At 41.8% G+C, this 19,043-nt stretch overlaps 1 protein-coding gene and 1 pseudogene across 6 annotated transcripts in view; one reads left to right on the plus strand and one right to left on the minus strand.

Annotated features, from left to right (window-relative positions):
- Window positions 1-18,199, minus strand: part of Scaf8 (SR-related CTD associated factor 8) — a 178,982-nt gene extending 160,783 nt beyond the window's left edge. For 5 of the 6 annotated variants that reach the window (XR_003835293.2, XM_029471345.2, XM_029471346.2 and 2 more), the window contains exon 1: window positions 17,908-18,199. Coding sequence is in view for 5 of the 6 variants with exons in the window: in XM_029471345.2 (XP_029327205.1) it covers window positions 17,908-17,937 (30 nt within the window). In the remaining variant the exon portion in view is untranslated. The remainder of the gene's footprint in view (window positions 1-17,907) is intronic. The other variant, XM_021186088.2, reaches the window with a different exon arrangement.
- On the plus strand, window positions 2,665-3,017 carry LOC110312476 (large ribosomal subunit protein eL34 pseudogene; annotated as a pseudogene).
- Window positions 18,200-19,043: the final 844 nt, after the last annotated feature.

A 19,043-nucleotide genomic window follows, 5' to 3' on the forward strand; every position in this document is an offset into this window, starting at 1 on the left:
GAGGAGGAGAGGGAGAAGGCAAGGACTGTGAGTCTTTTCTTCCTGCTTCTGTTTCTTTTTTACTGGCCCTAACATGGGCTGGAAGGCAGCCCGTTCACAACACGCCTGTAATCCCAGCACTCAGGAGACAGAGGCAGTAGGATCTCTGAGTTCCAGGCCAGCCTGGTCACAGACTGAGTTGCAGGATGGACATGGATACATAAAGAAACCCTGTCTCACAAAGGAAAAAGTTTAAAAATAAATAAATAAATAAATAAATAAATAAATAAATAAATGGGAAGGGAAGGGAAGGGAAGGGAAGGGGCAAAAGGAGGAAGGAAGGAAGAAAAAAGGATGTCTAATATCAAAGTAAAAAGTCATTCTCTGTGTCTGTCTATCTCTGTGTGTGTGTGTGTGTGTGTGTGTGTGTCTCTCTCTCTGTCTCTGGCATACCTGACATACACAAACACACAACAAGTAATTTGTCTACAGTATAAGAGGAAAAAGACAAAAATATACTAATCCTTAAAAGACACCAATGGAATCATCAAGAAACTTTAAAAGATGATAAAATGCCCATGCTCCAGTAAATAATCCCACACCCCTGTGCAAGCAACCACAATGAAGTTGAGTGGGCCATTAAAGAGAAGGGCGCATGAAAGAGGATATGTTTAGAAGAAGTGTTCATAGGAGATTGGAAGGGCATAAAAGGTGAGCGCCATCTCTCCAGTCCTCTTATTTCATATATGTGTGTGTGTGTGTGTTCGTGTTCTTATATATCTTAGAAGTAACAGAAATGGGGGGATGGAGAGATGGTTCAGAAGTTAAGAGCACTGACTGCTGCTCTTCCAGAGGTCCTGAGTTCAAATCCCAGCAACCACATGGTGGCTCGAATCCATCTGTAATGGGATCTGATGCTCTCTTCTGGTGTGTCTGAAGACAGCTACTCAGATACATAAAATAAATAAATCTTTAATAATAATAATAAAAAAGAAAGAATAGAAATATCTGTTAACTAATAAACATTTTAATTCATCATAATATCCTAAACATTATAACTAAATACAAAAACAAGAACATGGAAAATGTTCAAAAAAATTGTCAACCAGACATAATAAGCATAGATAATTTTCTAAAAGCAAAACAAATTCTACTATTCCTACCTCTCCCAGCCCATAAAATGTCACACCTTGTACTCAAAGCAAGCATCAAACTTGTAGCAATTCTTCTCTCTCTATGCCATCAAACCCTGCTTCAACAGAAAAATGAAGTACACACATCCATCTTCAGCAACACTTCTATCAAACCTGTTGACTACTTAATCAGGACGCATACTACATTTTGTACTGTAAGCCATACTAAGTACTTTTTCATTTATTTTATTCCATGTGTAAGAGTGCTTTGCCTGCATATAGACAGTACACTGTGTGTACCTGGTGCCAGTGGAGGCCAGAACAGGACGTCAGACACTGTGGAAGTGGAGTTGTAAGGAGGATGCAGCCACAGGCTCGGCATGAGGTGCATGTGCTCCTAACTACCTTACCATCTCTCCAGCCCCAAGAAATTTAGTATTTTCTGAAAGACAATGCTATATAGCCCATAGATATCAAAAGGTAGGATTAAGAAATTGCAAGATAGACTGGGCAGTGGCGGCACACGTGCGCCTTTAATCCCAGCACTTAGGAGGCAGAGGCAGGAGGATTTCTGAGTTTGAGGCCAGCCTGGTCTACAGAGTGAGTTCCAGGACAGCCAGGGCTACACAGAAAAACCCTGTCTGTAAAAAAAAAATTAAAAAAAAAAAAAGAAGAAAAGAAAAAGAGAAAGAAATTATAAGGTAAAGAAAACATTAATAAATTCTCTAGGTAATACTACTTGCCAAAGCAAAATCTCTTGAATAACCTTCAAGGTCAGCACAGTCTACAGAGCAAGTCCCAGGACAGCCAAGGCTACACAGAGAGAGAGATGAACAAATATAAAATAGCACAAAAAGTATAGTGGTACCAAACAGAGGACTTTCTGTTTTGAGACAAAGATGGAAAGCGAATCCCTCTTACACCTAAAATCTTAGCCTAGTGCCAGCGTCTTTTACAAATACCCAGAGCTATCTCCCTCCCTTTCCAGCTACCCTAGAAACGATGACCTCACATTAAACAGCAGCCAAGAAAGTTGTTTTATCTTTTTTCCATATTGTCCATGATGGCTAAAACTTTCCTAAGTACATACACATGGACCCTAAAAGTAATTAGATAGCCCAATATAAGCTAGCAGAATGAATTTACTAAACCTCCTCATAACTAAATTCACTCGAATGCAGACTGACTTAAGTAAAAGATATGCCAAAGCCATGGGAACTGGTATAAATTTCTTCCCACACATTTTTACTCTCAAAAACTTGGTACTCTGCTGTGGTAGGACTGAATGCTTTCCTGGAGTCACTCATCAACATGAGGATACAGATGGGAGAAGAAAACATCACTGCAGCACAATGCTTCCCTCAAATAATCCCCAACATCACCTGGGACGTTTTATAATAAAATAATTTGGGGGCAGTAGGTAAGATGGCTCAGGGTAAAAGTGCTTGCAATGGAGCCTGATAACATGAATTCAATCCCTAGAACACAGACACAAATAAGAACTCCACAGAGGCTCTTCTGGGGACAGGGACTGTGCTTAGAGGCACTCAGGATGGTCTAGCATTCGACATACCGTCATAGGCTTTCCTACAAACAGCCTCTAACAAACTGAGGCTGCCTGGAACCCCTGGCAACAGGGTTGTTTCCCTTTACACCAAGAAGGTTGGGAAAGCACCTAAGTCGCATGTGAAGTGTGCCCAGGCAGACTGCGAGGGGTTTGTGCTGTGCGACCCAAAGTCCTTATAGAGACTGTCTAAGACAAAGAAGCACATCAGCAGGGCCTATGGTGGTTCCATGTGCGCCAAGTGTGTCCGTGACGGGATCAAGCGGGCTTTCCTTATTGAGGAGCAGAAAAACGTTGTTAAAGTGTTGAAGGCACAAGCACAGAGTCAGAAAGCAAAATAGATCTGCAGCTTTTTTAAGTAATAAAAATAAAAATCAAGACTTGATCTACAAAACAAAACAAAAAAAAACTCCACAAAGCGTCCTCTGGCCTCTCCATGTGCACCATGGCACCACACCTTATACATAACTGCCACGTGTACTTTGAGTTTCTCATTTACTCGCTCTTGTACAGTCATGTGGAAAGTCTTATAGTCAAACTCTAAACCAAGAGAATACATTTTAGAGAAAGTATTCAGCTTTTGTTTTGAGATATGGAGGCCTGGCTGGCCTAGAACTAGTTTATGTAGACCAATCTGGCCTTTGAACTCACAAAGATCTACTTACCTCTGTCTCCCAAGCGCTAGGATTAAAAGTGCATGCCACAATGTTGAAAGTTTTAAAAACATAAGTGATTTTATGTAAAACTGAAAAGATGATTTCTGCTTAAATTACAGAGAGACTAGAAGCCAGTGTAAAATGACAACAACTCAAAAGGAGAAAAAATTCATGCTCAGATTCAAGATTTAATGAGGTGAATAAAAAGGACAGAGAGGATACTGAATACATTAAAAAGCAGTGCACTGGGTTTCACAGCTGAAAAAGATGGAGGAAATCCCAATTTTCTGTGTCAAGATAGCAATATGGCTTTACTTCCCAAGTAAACTGAGGTCTAAAAGCAAGAAATGAGTTGAGGAAAAATGTAGATTGGGCTGAAAGCAAAATGATTGCAAAAATGACTACAAAGTATCTAGACAAGGTAGGACTGAATAAAACAAAATCAAAAGAGGCTGTCATTCCTGAAGAGGCAACAGAGGAGATAAAGAAGTGCTGACAGCTAGCAGGAAGCAAAACAAGAGTCACAGATCTTCAGATCAAACCTGCAGAAGTTTGAAGAGCCAATATGAAGCCCTGAAAGAAAGAGCTGCAGGTGAAGACAACACTTTTCAGATCTGGGCACTTCCCAATGACTCGGCCATGCCAGGACCACCTTCTTGATTTGCAAGGAGCGACAACTAAATTTTATACAAGCACACCAAATATGTTATAGACTCATGTCTCATATAAGTCTTTTGGCTCACAGAAGTGATTTAGTTTCTAAGACAAAACTAGCCAAGTATGGAGGCCCATGCCCATAACCCCAGTCCGGGGAACTGAAGCATTTAGAGAGTTCAAGGCAGCTGGGCTACAGAGCAAGCAAGCCCTTGGCTAAAGAACAATTGGAGTTGGCAGGAGCACTCAAGCTCTTCTGAAGGATCCAGGTCAATTCCCAGAACATAAATGGCAGCTCACAGCCCTGACTGCAGGTCCCTGACATGCAAGTGATAGACAGACATACATGCAGATAAAATACCCATACACATAACATAAAAATAACTAAGGACCACAAAAACATGAATAAAAAAAAAAAAAAAAACAGACAGAAAGACAGAAAACAAGCCTATCTACTTGGAACCATGTAAATCTACACAACTGAATTGGTCCCTAGGAAAGATGGATTGGGGAAACATGCTATGCAATGGTGTCAACCTAATACCAAAACACATCTTAACCAAAAACTTAAAGAGTGAACCTACTTACCACATAACTTGATAAAATTCACCTAAACATAAATTTTATGCAATCCTCAATCCTTTAGAGCTCAAAATTCTTTACAATGAGTCCATTTCCAATAAGAAAAATTGATTGAAATTGTTAAAATACACCATCTCTGCCTTTCTTCCCAAAACTAAAGGGCACACACACTACGGAGTTTGGACAAAGCATTACAAAAAAACCCCAGCATGCCAGAAAATGCTGTGAAACGTTTAAGTTATTACAAAGCTATCATTCCCTGCACTCTTACTACTTCCTACTGTCTTCACAAATAACCACTGTCAAAGGCTGGCAGGTTGCCTTCCAAACTTTCCACATGTATGCGTATGTTCAGTATGTGTGATGTGGTAGTTTGAAAGAAAATGGCCCCCCTAGGCCTTGCTGAATTAAGAGTGGTCTTGTTGGAGGAAGTACATCATGGGGTGGGGGAGTGTTGAGGCCTCTTTTGCTCAAGCTTCACCCAATGTGGCTGACAGTCTCCTTAGGCTGCCTGCTGATCCAGATGTAAACTCTCAGCTCCTTCTTTCTCCAGCACCATGTCTGCCTGCTTGCCATCATGATGATAATGGGCTAAGCCATTAGCCCCAATTAAATATTTTCCTTTACAAGCTTCCATAATCATGCCGTCTCCTCACAGCAATAAAACGCAACTAAGATGTGTGAATGTGTATCAATATAAAACAGACATGTTACAAGTCCTCGTGAAAATTACATTCTTTATTACTGTTTAAAGTTGAGTTCCTTAAAAGCTTTGCTAGACTTAGTAAAACAATGAAAACCTTGGTAATTCTGACCAAAGTTAATATTGATCCAAATTTCTTAAAGTTCAAATACTGTTACTGCCTATCAATAAACAATCTTCGTTAACTGTTCTCCAATTTGGAAAATAAGCACAACATAATCTAGCAAATGCTTTTGAAATAAATGTCTGTACGTTTTATCTATTACTAAAATATGTAAAAATACCAAGATGCTTTCCATGACAAGATATCCATAATTATACATGTTTTCATATTTTACCTTGAAAAATTGTCTTTCCTTCAGTTTCTTTTAAACATCAAATTTATAAATAATATTCTTTAGCTTTCCAAATGCCTTATAAAATTATAAGATTTTCAAACATCAAACCAAGTAAAAGCAGCTAAAAGCTGCTATTACCTCTATTTTTTAAAGGAATCAACTAAATCTAGGTTTTTAAAAAAAAAGATTACAAATGTATTCACTGGGATGAATAGCTCAGTGATCCTCTAGGGTCCTGTCTAATCGTACTGAGTGGTAGACTACTACACCTCTCCTTGCACAAGAGATATTCTGTCCCATCTTCCTTTGACAGCAGCCACGTTTAAAAAAGGAAAAAAAAAAAAAAATCCATCCTGGACAGGTGTGCTAACACACACACACACACCTAGAATCTAGCAGTCAGGAGGAAGAAGCAAGTGAATCTCTTGAGTTTGAAGAACCTGGTCTACATTGTGAGATCCAGGCCAGCCAAGACTCTGTCTTTAAAACAAAACAAAACAAAATCTATCCCATAAAACCAAGAACAGTGAATTATATAAATGTACAAATGTAGCTGGGCATGGTGGTTCACAGATCTGTATTTCTAGCACTGGGGAGGCTGAGGCAAGAGGATAACTACATAGTAAGTGAGTTCCAGACTGACTACAGAAACAGACAAATGAGACTAAGAAGAAATAAAAAGGCTATTAGTTTGTACTAATTTGGCTACTCAGACGTTATATAGCCTGAATAAAGTAGGAGAACTCACCCTCCAGTCCACTGAATGACAACAATATAAGCAGACTGTAGATCAGTTCTCAATCTGTAGGTTGGAACACTTGGGGTCAAGTGAACCTTTTACAGGGGTCACATCAGATATCCTGCCTATCGGGTATTTGCATTACAATTCATAACAGTAGCAAAATTACAATTATGAAGTATCAATAAAAATACTGTTATGGCTGGGGTCACCAGAGCATTATTATTATTATTATTACTGTATTAAAGGGTCACAGCCTTAGGAAGGTTGAGAAGCCCTGCTGTAGATAACAGAAGCCAGGGTTCTTTGTATCAGCAAAGTAAACACATATGGAGCTTGTGAAGGTCTGATGTGTCTAGAATTATGTGTGTAAAATAAAAGCTCTAGCCTGATCTGATGATATACATATAGCTACCAAAAGAAGCATCTTGGAGACATGGCTAATCAAGGTTTGGAAACAGGAGAACGAACATTCCAAAAACTGATCAGCACTTGTCAAAGTGCCCATGGTCAGCTTGAAGAAGCCCTGATGGGTTAAAATGGACCATGGAAGATCTTTAAAGAAGGCCAATGAATAAAAAAGAATTCATGAGTTTAGTTTACAAAAATGTACACAATTATATAAGACAAGAAAAAGCTCTCAGAGATGCAAAGAAATACAAACACAACAAACTTAAAAAATAGCACTTGGTGACTATATTAGTATTAACCAACCTAGGCAAGAAATAAATGTATGCTAAAACAAGTGGGAAAATGTTGGTGATATTTTTTGTATTTACATCAAAATATCTCCCCAATAAGAGACATGGTACAAAGGTAAAGAAACCTGTGGCCAAGAGCTGCCATTCCTGCTAAGGACACAGATGTTCGTGAGGATGTACAATGTTACTTCTGAAGGACTCCTGACAAAGATACAGAACATGAACCTGCACAGCAGAAAAGTCAATACAGAGACTGCCATCCAACACCACCACCTCAAGCTCACAGAAAAACAAAAACAAAAACAAACAAAAAAAGCTGTTCAGAGGTAACTGGCACTCTGGATTAGAATTTATTCTCAAATATCCAGGAAAAAAATTGTGTTTGTGTGTTATATATAAAGAGAAAGAGAAAGTAAATGTGTTTAACACAAAGATTCGGGGGCTGGAGAGACGGCTTAGCAGTTAAAGAGTACTTGTTGCTCTTTTGAGGATTCAGGTTCAACCCTCAGCACCCACACAATGTCTCACAGCCATTTCTAACTCCAGTCCCAGGGGAGCCATCACTCTCTTCTGACTCTGTCAGGCACCCACTACATACACATACATATAGGCAAAGCACTGAAATATATAAAATAATAAAATTGTTTTTAAAGAAAAAATAGATGAAGCTTGTACCTAAATTTTTTTTTCTTCTAACTTTCCAATGGGTATGCTTCAAATAATTAAGAAAAAAAAAAAAAAAGAGGGCTAGAGAGATGGCTCAGCAGTTAAGAGCACTGACTACTCTTGCGGAGGTCCTGAGTTCAGGGCCCAGCAACCACACGGTGGCTCACAACCATCTATAATGTGATCAGATGCCCTCTTCTGGTGTATCTGAAGACAGCTACAGTGTACTTACATATAACAAATAAATACATCTTTTTTAAAAAAGAACAAACAAACCAAGATGATAGCTAACCAATAAAGTTCTTTCTTGTTTTGTTTTGTTTTTTAAAAAAGAAAGAAAAAAGTTATATGTGGACGTGATGCCAATAAAGTTACTAAAAAGAAAGCAATGGGTTCCCTTAGAAAAGACCTGCTACAGAGGGTCTTCTAATCCCCCACCATCATGCCCCAGGGGTAGGTTACAGATGAGTTTGGACTCTGAGCCTCTGGAACCCATCCTTCGAGCAGAACCTATAGGCTATGGCTTACTGGCAGCCAGCTATATGAAACTGAGGGCCTATGACATGGCTTGTCTGTAAAAGTCAACTGGGAACCTTTCAATTTCTGAGCAGCTCCTTGTCTTTGTTCTCTGCAGAAATGGGACATTCAATTCTATCCTCAAAAAGTATTAACTATCAGCCGGGCGTGGTGGCGCACGCCTTTAATCCCAGCACTCGGGAGGCAGAGGCAGGCGGATTTCTGAGTTCGAGGCCAGCCTGGTCTACAGAGTGAGTTCCAGGACAGCCAGAGCTGTACAGAGAAACCCTGTCTCAAAAAACCAAAAAAAAAAGGGCTGGTGAAATGGCTCAGTGGGTAAGAGCACCCGACTGCTCTTCCGAAGGTCCAGAGTTCAAATCCCAGCAACCACATGGTGGCTCACAACCATCCACAACGAGATCTGGCGCCCTCTTCTGGAGTGTCTGAAGACAACTACAGTGTACTTATATATAATAAATAAATAAATCTTAAAAAAAAAAACAAAACAAAAAGTATTAACTATCATGGGCAAGAAGAAATTTGCCAAAAGATCAAAGAACAAGACCTTTATGAAAGTTTTTAACTACGATCCCTCTTACCCACAAGATACACTGTGGGTATCCTCTTGGACAAAACTGTTGTCAAAAAGGATGTCTTTAGAGACCCAGCTCTGAAACACAGGTGGGAGTCCAAGGTCAAGTCTGAAGAATGATACAAGACAGGGAACAACAATTGGGTTTTTCCAAAAGTGTTACTTTTAGGGATCCACCATTAAAAATTAAAAGCCCCCAAAAGGTGAGGACTTCTGTACAGGGCTAAGTCACACCTTTCTGTTCTTGTTCAATACCTTCAAAGTGCACTTCACAAGGGCCAACCTCGGTTTCCCATTTGCACATGCACAGCACCCTCCTAACCTTTCACAGTTCTAAAGAGCGGCTGAAACATGCTAATCTGGGGGGAAAGGAAGAACTTTACACAATAAACACAAATGCCCCCCCATATCTGTGGCTTTTACATCAGGGACTTCAACTATCACTAACCAAAAATAATCAGGAAAACTGTTCATACTGAATGAGTACTGACTTCTCTTATTATTCCGTAAACAATATTATTCCCTAAATGCATGGTGTTTACACAGCATTAGCGGTAATCTAGACATAAGTGTAAATAATGGAAATATGCAAATCATATTCCTTTTTCTGTAAAAGACTTAAACATCGAAGAACTGAGTATCTGCAAGGATGCTGTCCTGGAATCAATACCCTTGGCACATCCAGAGATGACGATTATAAAAGTCACTCATTTTTATAAAAGTTCTAAAAAGCATGTAAGCTACACATTTCCAACAAAGTGAACAGGTGATAAAGATAACTTAATATATAGATGTTTTTGTCTGAAAATTTTTTACTTGAATTCAAGATTTATGTTAAAGATTAACTACAAATTACTCCGTGGCTAAGGGCTCCGTGATAAGGAGCTCAGCGAGCCCAAGGCCCCACTCTCAGTCCTAAGAAACAGATAAAAACTTATGGGAGGATTTTTACTGAACACTTGAACTACTTGATTAATCCCAATGCTGTGTCAACTTTATTGCATCAAAAACACATTACTAAATTAAAGAAAGCCATTAAGGCAGTTTGGGGCAACTGTTTCAGTGGCACTATACAGAGATGTCTACAGTACTCTCCAGGCTGTACACACAAAAGTATATGACTTCAAGAGTTTTGGCCTTTAACTGTAGGGAAGAAAAGGACCTCTGAGAAACACAGCAAATTCAGAAGGTGTTAGATCAAGGAAAAATAGATTTTAAATAAAAATCTATTCCTTTTCCAAAACTTAAGCTTTTGATGCACATTTACAGACATTACCCATGGAGTAACTCTATCTCAATTACAGAAGAACTGACCCTTGAGGCTGCATCTTATAATAGTTGTTATTCTAAAAAAACAAATGAATAGTCAGTAATTCTCAAATAATATTCAACAGCACTGTTATATGTCCCACTCTCGGGGAAACTGGTCTTCTCCTGGCTCAGTCTACCGCGAGCACTATAGGGGCAGAGCAATCTGGTAGAGGTGAATACTTGGACTGTCCAGCAGCACTGGGCCTAGAAAGAAGGATCCCAGAAGCCAAGAATGCTGGAACCAAAGGGCCTGCTTGCCTGGCTCTGCAGGGAGGCTGGGGAGAGAAGGGAATAAGAACAGAACCCCTGAGAGGAGATAGTCTTTTGTTTGTCTAGTTATCACCATATCTAAGAAGATAGACAACTTCCTGGTATATGGTTCACAGTCACTAAGTAACTAACAATGCATCAAAGAATGCAATCATAGGCCTTTCAAGTCAAACTATAAAAGTGACAGACAATGTAAGCTGCAGATTGTAAACACTTGCTTGATACACATTCACTTATCATCGCTAACTGTCTATAGGGAGTAAAAGTGTTCTATTTCTCGCTCTTAATAAAAAAGGTAATGTCAAAGCCTAAGACGCTTCTTGACCCACAGTGGTACACTTACAAACCATTCCTATACCTTTTATTTGGTTCTTATCAGTTCTTATAATGCAGGATAAAGATGAACATATGCATAAAATGTGAATCACAAAGACCAAATACCATGTTTACCATTGAGTTTGAGACAGATCATGTAAGCAACCACAGGCTACACAGCACTGTTCACCAGCCCTAACTTCTTTAAATTCAGACATCCGCACCACTGACTTACCCCTCTAGTAGATAATATAACATCTGATTTAGTTTCTCTACTCCTATAGCGCACCTCATAAATTTATTTCCAACCATTAAATTATGAGGTAAGTAGTTCATATTAAAATTGTTATCAAAAATGTAGTGAAATTATGTAGAACAGCATAATGCAAGCAAATTTAATGCAATTTACGACACATGCTCATTAAGCCCAGTAACTTAACTTCTTCCCCATTTTTAAAGAAATAGCAACATTTCTTATAAAGCAATTAAGTTTTATTCCCTGTATGAGTCTTATAAAAGTACTAATAGGGTCTAAGTGGCAAACTCTATGTGCTTCCCAAGTACTACCCATACAAGCAATACAGAATTTCACTACCACATTAGACCTAACATTTCCCCAGAGCCTGCCTTATGTGGGTATAGTCATCTTACTATGCTTCTTGTGTCCATGCTGCTGGAAAGCAGTCTGTACAAGCAGGAGTAGAGGCACAATCCTGAGAGAGAGGAGTAGAGAAAGATGTTGAGAAAACAAAAACAGACAAAACGAGCTCACTAGAGTCTGAGCTCAGCCAGTGTTCAAAGGTCATGGTTGATCACATTTTTGTCATAACTACTATGAGTTAGGAACTGTCCATTAACAGCAAATCTGGCCCTAGAAAAAGATATCTGATATCACATATGGAAGTAATAAAATCATCATTAATTCTAAATTACCTATTGCAAATGATCATAAGATATGACTGTGCAGGAAGAGTAAAGTATACAAGTCCCTTAAATATCAACAGAATTACTCTAACAAACTTAATGCTAGTCTAGGACACATGAATTTCAAATGACCATTTTTTGTGATCCTGAATTGTTGAGATTATATACACTCAAATCATGCAGTATCAAAATCTACTCAATCTGAGTCACTCCTGTAGTCTAAATGTTGTTACTGTAAAAAAGAACTTGTTAATTATTTTAAAGCAGTAATCCTAAACACCGTAAACACAATTACTACCCAACACAAAACTCTGACCTGCCCCAACTTTGAAACCCTCAGTGAAGAACCCCCGCCTCCATACTTAAGTGAAAGTTAAAACAGATTAAGAGTTCTGACTTAAAATTTTCACCTAATCGATATTTCAATTGTATTAAGTCAAAGACTCTTTCTCCCACTAACAGAATACTCAAGTAAAGAAAATGACTTCTGTATTTTGAAAGCAAATGTCCAGAAATGTTAGCTACCATCACCAGCTACCAAATAAATCATCCTTTGCTCATTTACTTGAGACAGACAGGCATGTGGCTCTACAATGTACTCTAAATGCGCCACTGTGCACTGAGGATCTGAAGCAGCGCCGTCACTGTTCTCACTGAGCTTGTAACCTAGGTAAAGACTAAGTACTTAAACGTGGAAAGTACAAAGTGCTGTACGACAACTAATTCTCAACAAGATTGTTACCCTCCTCCTCCCATAAGGGAAACTGATAAAGCTAAAGACACCAAGATGGCACCAAGGGAGAGGGCTACACAGCATTTAGTATGTAAAAGCAGAGATGCTGCTGAAGGACCAAGTGCTCCACACAGCAAAGAGTCACGCAGCCCCAAGTTAGGAAGCACAGTCTACACCACTGGTGTGGAAGAATTATGCTATGTGAAGTGAAGGTCCTTAATTTAAAGCACTAAGTATGTTCCATCTTTAAATAATTTTCAACAACATGGAAAGAAAACTACAGCCTGATTCTATTAACCAAACTTCCCCTACAAAACAAGACAACAGAGAAAAGGGTAACACAGCCCTGAAAATCAAAGAGAAATGTTCTGCAAATGCTTCCCGTAAGTGTTTTTCGAAACTGAGCCATAAACTTTTTGTGTTACTCTACCTGTTTCATGTCTCAACCAACCCAGGGTTACTACTAGATACTGATGGCAAGGTTATAAAAAGTTCTGTAGTTACTTACAAACCGCCCCCTCGGAACACAAAATTGGAAGTGAAATGTAGACTAAGAAATATCCTGGGTAGTAGAGTGAGTCTGGCAAGTTGTGTATCTTACAGTGGATCAGAGTAAGTTATCCAACTAACCAAAGAATGCCAAGGACAGAAGACCACGATACCCTACCAAGAATAACCAGGGTCAAACATGCTGCACGCATCTGTGATCTCACTTCAAACACTGGAGAGGTAGAAGCAAGAAGACTGTTCCAAATTCTAGACTAGCCTCCTCTACACACAGTTCCAACTGAGGTAGCCAATACTCTACCTCAAGGGTCGACTATTGGTAGACTGCCAATACTGTACCTCAGAAAGACTGGTCAACTTTTAGAAAGATGATAAAAGAATTGTCAGAATTTAGAAACTGAGATAAATCTAAGAATTAAAGTGCAGTGAATCTTCTAGCATCTTAAACCCAGAGACCCCATCCTACCTCCTACTCAGTCCACTCAGAACAAGAAAAATAAAGTATTTTATGGGCCAAGTCGTCTATACTACCATAAGCAGCTATAAAAACAGGCTATAGAAATTCATCGCCAACTAATATTTTATTATGTTAAAGAGTTACTATTAATTTTTTGATGTGTGAAAAATATATACTAGGGCTTTTTAAAATTTTTAAGTTACATGACTCTAATACTTAACTAAAAATTACCCTCCTCTAACTCTGCCCAGATATAACCACTGCTAACCCACTCTTAAACTTTTCACCTTAAACAGTGAGTTTCAAATTTTCTTCCCCAATTGCACTGAAATTTTCTAAAGAAGTTATTTATCATATAAAGACATTCCCTTCCCTTTCTCTTTTCCTTTTCTAAAACAAAGCATGAGAGAAGAGGCCCCTATAAGAACAGCCTCCATTCAGTTAGTAGCCTTCAATATAGTGCAGACAGCCGTTCACATGAAGATGCTCCCAAGAACACTCAGGGCAGGCCCGATACAGTCGTCCGTCCAGTTAAGCTGTCCTTCCCACTAGATGAGGACTCCAAGTCTCTGTAAGAACTGACTAGTTGGAACAAAAGCAAGTAGAGTTCCTCATAATGACTAATTCCATCTGATTTAGCTGCTCCCTCACACACTGATTCTCATTGAGTCTTCCAAGGTAAGGACAAACTTTCTCTCATTGTATCAGAATTGGCAATAATGGCCATGGGATTAACTCTCATTCAACTAAGGGTAATGAGGAGGAATTTACTCCAAAATTCTTGCACAAAGGATCTCCTGATATAATGATCTTTAATGTAGTGGTGAAGGACAGAGAAATCCTTTGAAAAATTAGGAGGAAGATGATAGGCGATAACTCAGACTGAAATTCATTCACATTTTGCAGATTAATTTTAAATAAATAAATCAAGCTGTATTCTTAGTTTCACAATTACTAGCATGCTATTTCCAAGAAAATGTTTTTTGATGAATAACAGAATTATATAATTATATGGAATATAATTATAAAGCCTGAGACTTAGCAAGCCTTTGCTAACCCTTCTTATTTTAAACATCTATTTGTCTTGCTTTTTGTTTCAGACACAATTGTACAATATGGCTTAGTCTGGTGTAAAAAAGTACATAGCCCAGACCAGCCTCAAATTCAGAGCAATCCTACTGTCTCAACCTCTTAGGTGCTGGAATTACAAAGTGTGTATCAAGACATCCAACTTTCATATTTTAAGCATTTGAAGGTTTAAAAATATCTTGCTACCAAACAGTAATGATACTTTTTTGAGCTAGCCAGGAGTGTAGTGCCACACACCTGTAATCCCAGCACTCAGGATGCTGAGACATCAGTAAGACCCTGTCTCAACAATACTAATAATAGTCATTATTACCATGAGCTAAATGTTGATGCCTTAAAAGCCAAATTCACTATGAGCACTTGAAAACATGATTTCCTCCCAAGCCTGTAATTCAGACTCCTTCTTTTTTGTACTTTGCAAACATGACTTAATAGAACAGCAATGAATGAGCTGAGCTGCTCCAGTGCTCAACTGCAGTAACAAAGCATACACCACAGCAGCCATATATGCAGAACGGTAAATCAGGCTTTCTCTTCTAAATTAACAAGGCTATGCATTTTGTTCTTAAACAAAAGTATACAGGGACCAAGGCTGGTGCAAGCCTCTATAATCCTGCTACCAGAGAGGCTGAGGCAGGAGTATCACACAATAAGTACAACTCCTGTCTGGACTACAGAGTTAGCGCCACGTGTCACCAGCCTAGGCAATCTAAGTGAGGACTTCTCCCAACTAAAGAGGACTGGGAGGGACATCTATCTCTGAGGTGAACCCTTGCCTACTGCCAACTTCCAGTCTGACGGTACGTCTCCTCAACCTTGAGTCTATCCTCTACTTTAAGGCTAACCACACTTCAAACTGATAACATCATTATCAAAATAGAAAGGTAAAGATTTAAGTAGTCTGAAATCCTTAGGGGAAAAAAGGAAGAGAGAGAAGCAGTGCAACACAGCCAGGACTGCTCCAGAAGGCAGCACACCCCACAACCCACCAGCCCTGTGCCCACCAGCCCTTTTCCTTCCAATACAGCCCACCCTCACAGTTCCTTCTCCACACTGTTCTAGTGTGCTCTCAGAGCACTAATTTGTTTACACCTATCATGGTGGGGAGCTCCTATAAAGCCTCTTGGGAAAGGAGGGCAGACACATTAGGAATCTCCTAAACAAGAAAACTAAGCACAGTTGTCTTAGTCAGGGTTTCTTTTTTTCTTTTTGGTTTTTCGAGACAAGGTTTCTCTGTATAACCCTGGCTGTCCTGGAACTCACATTGTAGACCAGGCTGGCCTCAAACTCAGAAATCTGCCTGCCTCTGTCCCAAGTGCTAGGATTAAAGGCATGCGCCACCACCGCCTGGCTTTAGTCAGGGTTTCTATTCCTGCACAAACATCATGACCAAGAAGCAAGTTGGGGAGGAAAGGGTTTATTCAGCTTACACTTCCATACTGCTGTTCATCACTTGGAACTCAAGGAGGTCAAGAAGCAGCAGCTGATGCAGAGGCCATGGAGGGATGTTCTTTACTGGCTGGCTTCCCCTGGCTTGCTTGGCCTGCTCTCTTATAGAACCAAGACTACCAGCCCAGAGATGGCACCACCCACAAGGGGCCTTCCCTTGATCACTAATTGAGAAAATGCCTTACAGCTGGATCTCATGGAGGCACTTTCCCAACTGAAGCTCCTTTCTCTGTGTCACTCCAGCCTGTGTCAAGGTGACACAAAACTAGCCAGTACAACAGTGGAAGAGGGTTAAATTCGGTAATTTGGAAATAAGTGAGGTTTTGCTGTTGTTGCCATTTTAAGAGAGAAATCTCTCTATTACAGTCCTAGCTGTCCTAGAACTCTATATGTACACTCATACATGTACATATGGCCTTGAACTCCCATCTTCCTCTGCCTCTCAGAGTACTAACATCATCAAAGGCATTCACCACCAAGCCCACATAAGAAGGGACTTTTTTTGTAACTAAAGAACTTCATTATTAGTGCTGTATGCAGCAAATTAAAAAGCAACTTGGCTGTTTTCTTATATAGTTAACAACATACTAAAAAGTTATTTACAGGGACCGGGCAGTGGTGACGCACGCCTTTAATCCCAGCACTCGGGAGGCAGAGGCAGGCGGATTTCTGAGTTCAAGGTCAGCCTGGTCTACAAAGTGAGCTCCAAGACAGCCAGGGATACACAGAGAAACCCTGTGTCGAAAATCCAAAAAAAAGTTATTTACATTATTACTAAATTCCTTTTATTCCATATTCTAAATATATATTCATTGGGAGAGAGAATTAAGTTTCATAAGAGGATAACTGTCCATATTATCAGTTATAAATTCACAAGATTTCCAAATGTATTGCTCTCAGTTGTCAGGAAGGTCAGGAAGTTCACCACTACTTAAAGTAAGACGCATATTCAAGAACTTAATCTAACTTTCAACAACCCTTTTTGCAGCCTTTCCCAAGGCTACCTACCATAAACAAACAAAAATTACGATGAAATTGCAGAAAGGCATTTAAGAGCACTGTCCCATTTGGACAGCCACAGATGCTATTTTAAAAACTCATGTACTTAAGACATTAAATGTCATATTACTGAGCATTAACATCCCCAAATCAAAAGTTCTGAAAACTATGCTAATTAGCACACATTTAATTATGTTTCTAAAAGGTACAAGTAGATAATGCTGAGCTGAGCCGGTATTTGCTACATTTAATGTCCGAATTGCTATTATTCCTTAAGAAGAAATCGAATTTATTTTGTCGAAGCCTGCCTTCCAATCAGATCAGTAAACCCAGCAAAGAGTAAAAATTGGACACCTGCATTAAAAAAAGAAAATTAAAAATCTGCTTGGCCTGACATGTGAATGAGGCCCTGGCAAATGATTCTCCTAGCTTCTAACCCCCTCTGAGTGCACACTGTCTCTTTTCCTCCCTAACTGATGATCAGAAGGGCAAGCAGAAATTTAAAAAAAGGGGGGGGGGGAGATCGCAGAATAATGTTGCCTGCTACCAACCATCCAATTAGCGAAGTCCCTGGCTGCCAAGTCACCTAGTCAACAGAACCTCAATAATAAACACTACGTGTAACGTGACCATGGATCACCACACCGTGGGTCCTCTCCAGGGCCTCGCATCCGTGTGGCAGCTTCCTCAGTTACCACCGGGGAGGGCCTGCAGAGTGATGTCCTGCAAACAGTTCAGACCCTGCCAGGCCACGGGCCGCGCGCGAGGTGGGAGGTGGGGGCTGGGGGGTGATAGTCCTCGGTGGAACCCACCCGGAAGCGTGGCGCGGCCGCCTGGGGGACCGGCCCTCCCCCTGCCTTCCCTCAGCCCTGCCCGGCCCCGGGAGGGGCGCGGGCCGTTCCCCTCCCCCACGGCCGCCCGGCCGCCGTCGCCCCACCCGGGGGAGGCTGCTTGCGGCCCGCGCCCTTGCTCGGCACGCGAGCCCCGGGCCGTGCGGGGCCTGGCGGGGAGGCCGGGCTGCGATACGAACCTCGCTGTTGAAGGTCTTCACGGCCTCCATGTTGTCTGCGCAGAGGCCCGGGGCCCAGCGGAGGAAGAGACGGCGGCCGGGCGCGAAGGGTGCGGAAAGGCGGGCGACAGGCCCAGGAGGCCGCGAAGCACTGCGAGCAGGCGACGCTCCTCAGCGCCGGCGAGGCCCCAGCATGGCCGCGGGGCGGGCGCAGTGAGCAGAACGGAGGCCGCCGGGGCGGGTCGGCGGCGGGGGAGGGGCTGGCGCGGCGCCTTCTCTGCTTCTCCGCCCCGCTCGGAAGCGGCCTCCACACTCAAGCTTCGGCCCCCTCCACTCCCCACCCCCTTCTCCTCCTTCCTCTTCCTCCCACGGGCTCCTGTGTCACCTCCCTGCCTCCTAGGCCGCGAGAACCTGCAGCGCGCAGCGAAGACACAGGAGGAAGCGCTGACCGCGGCGGCTGCGGCATCCAATATGGCGGACGCGGTCGAGCCGCGCACTCGGAGTCGGCGGCGCCAGCCAGCGCGCCCCCTGGCGACCAGGCCGCGCGAGGTCCGCGGCCGCGCCAGACCATAGAGACGGCGTGGGCCAGAGCGTCTGGAGTCGCTGCGGCGGGAGCCGGGGACCCGGGGCCCTGGGCTGTCCTCATCCCCGGCCGCGGGAGCGAGCGCTGCGGCTGGACAGAGGGGCTCCGGGTGGCCGATCCCGCGGATGAGCGCCGCTCTGGAAAAAAACAAAGTGCAAGGGAAGAGACCGAATGGAGGAAACTACGGTGTCTCCGTTGCCGCTTCCGGATGGTATGGCACCTGCGGTGGAGGAGGGATTGAAGTGCCTTTGAGAACTTTAGCGGGTATTGACTTAGATTCCTCGTCGCCACCATTGTGCCCCCGCGTCCTGGCGGTGGGGAGCAGACGCTGCACACACGAGGTGGCTCGGGTCGCGTGCAGCCGCCGTGCGGGAAATGCGAGCTGCCCGAGCCGGGCCTGGGCACCCCGCCCCCGTTTGGACGCGGATATGCAACCTGGTTTTGTTGTTGTTTGTTTGTTTGTTGTTGTTTTTGTTTTTTTAGGAGATGGGTTATTCCCAAGGAATTTGACCCCAGGTTATCGGAGCAGAGGGATAATTGCGGATTTTAGGATCCAGACGTGCTAACTGTGAAA

The sequence above is a fragment of the Mus caroli genome, unplaced genomic scaffold, assembly GCF_978045245.1.
Source record: "Mus caroli unplaced genomic scaffold, Mus_caroli_1 scaffold_18, whole genome shotgun sequence".
In the NCBI taxonomy this organism is placed as follows: Eukaryota; Metazoa; Chordata; class Mammalia; order Rodentia; family Muridae; genus Mus; species Mus caroli.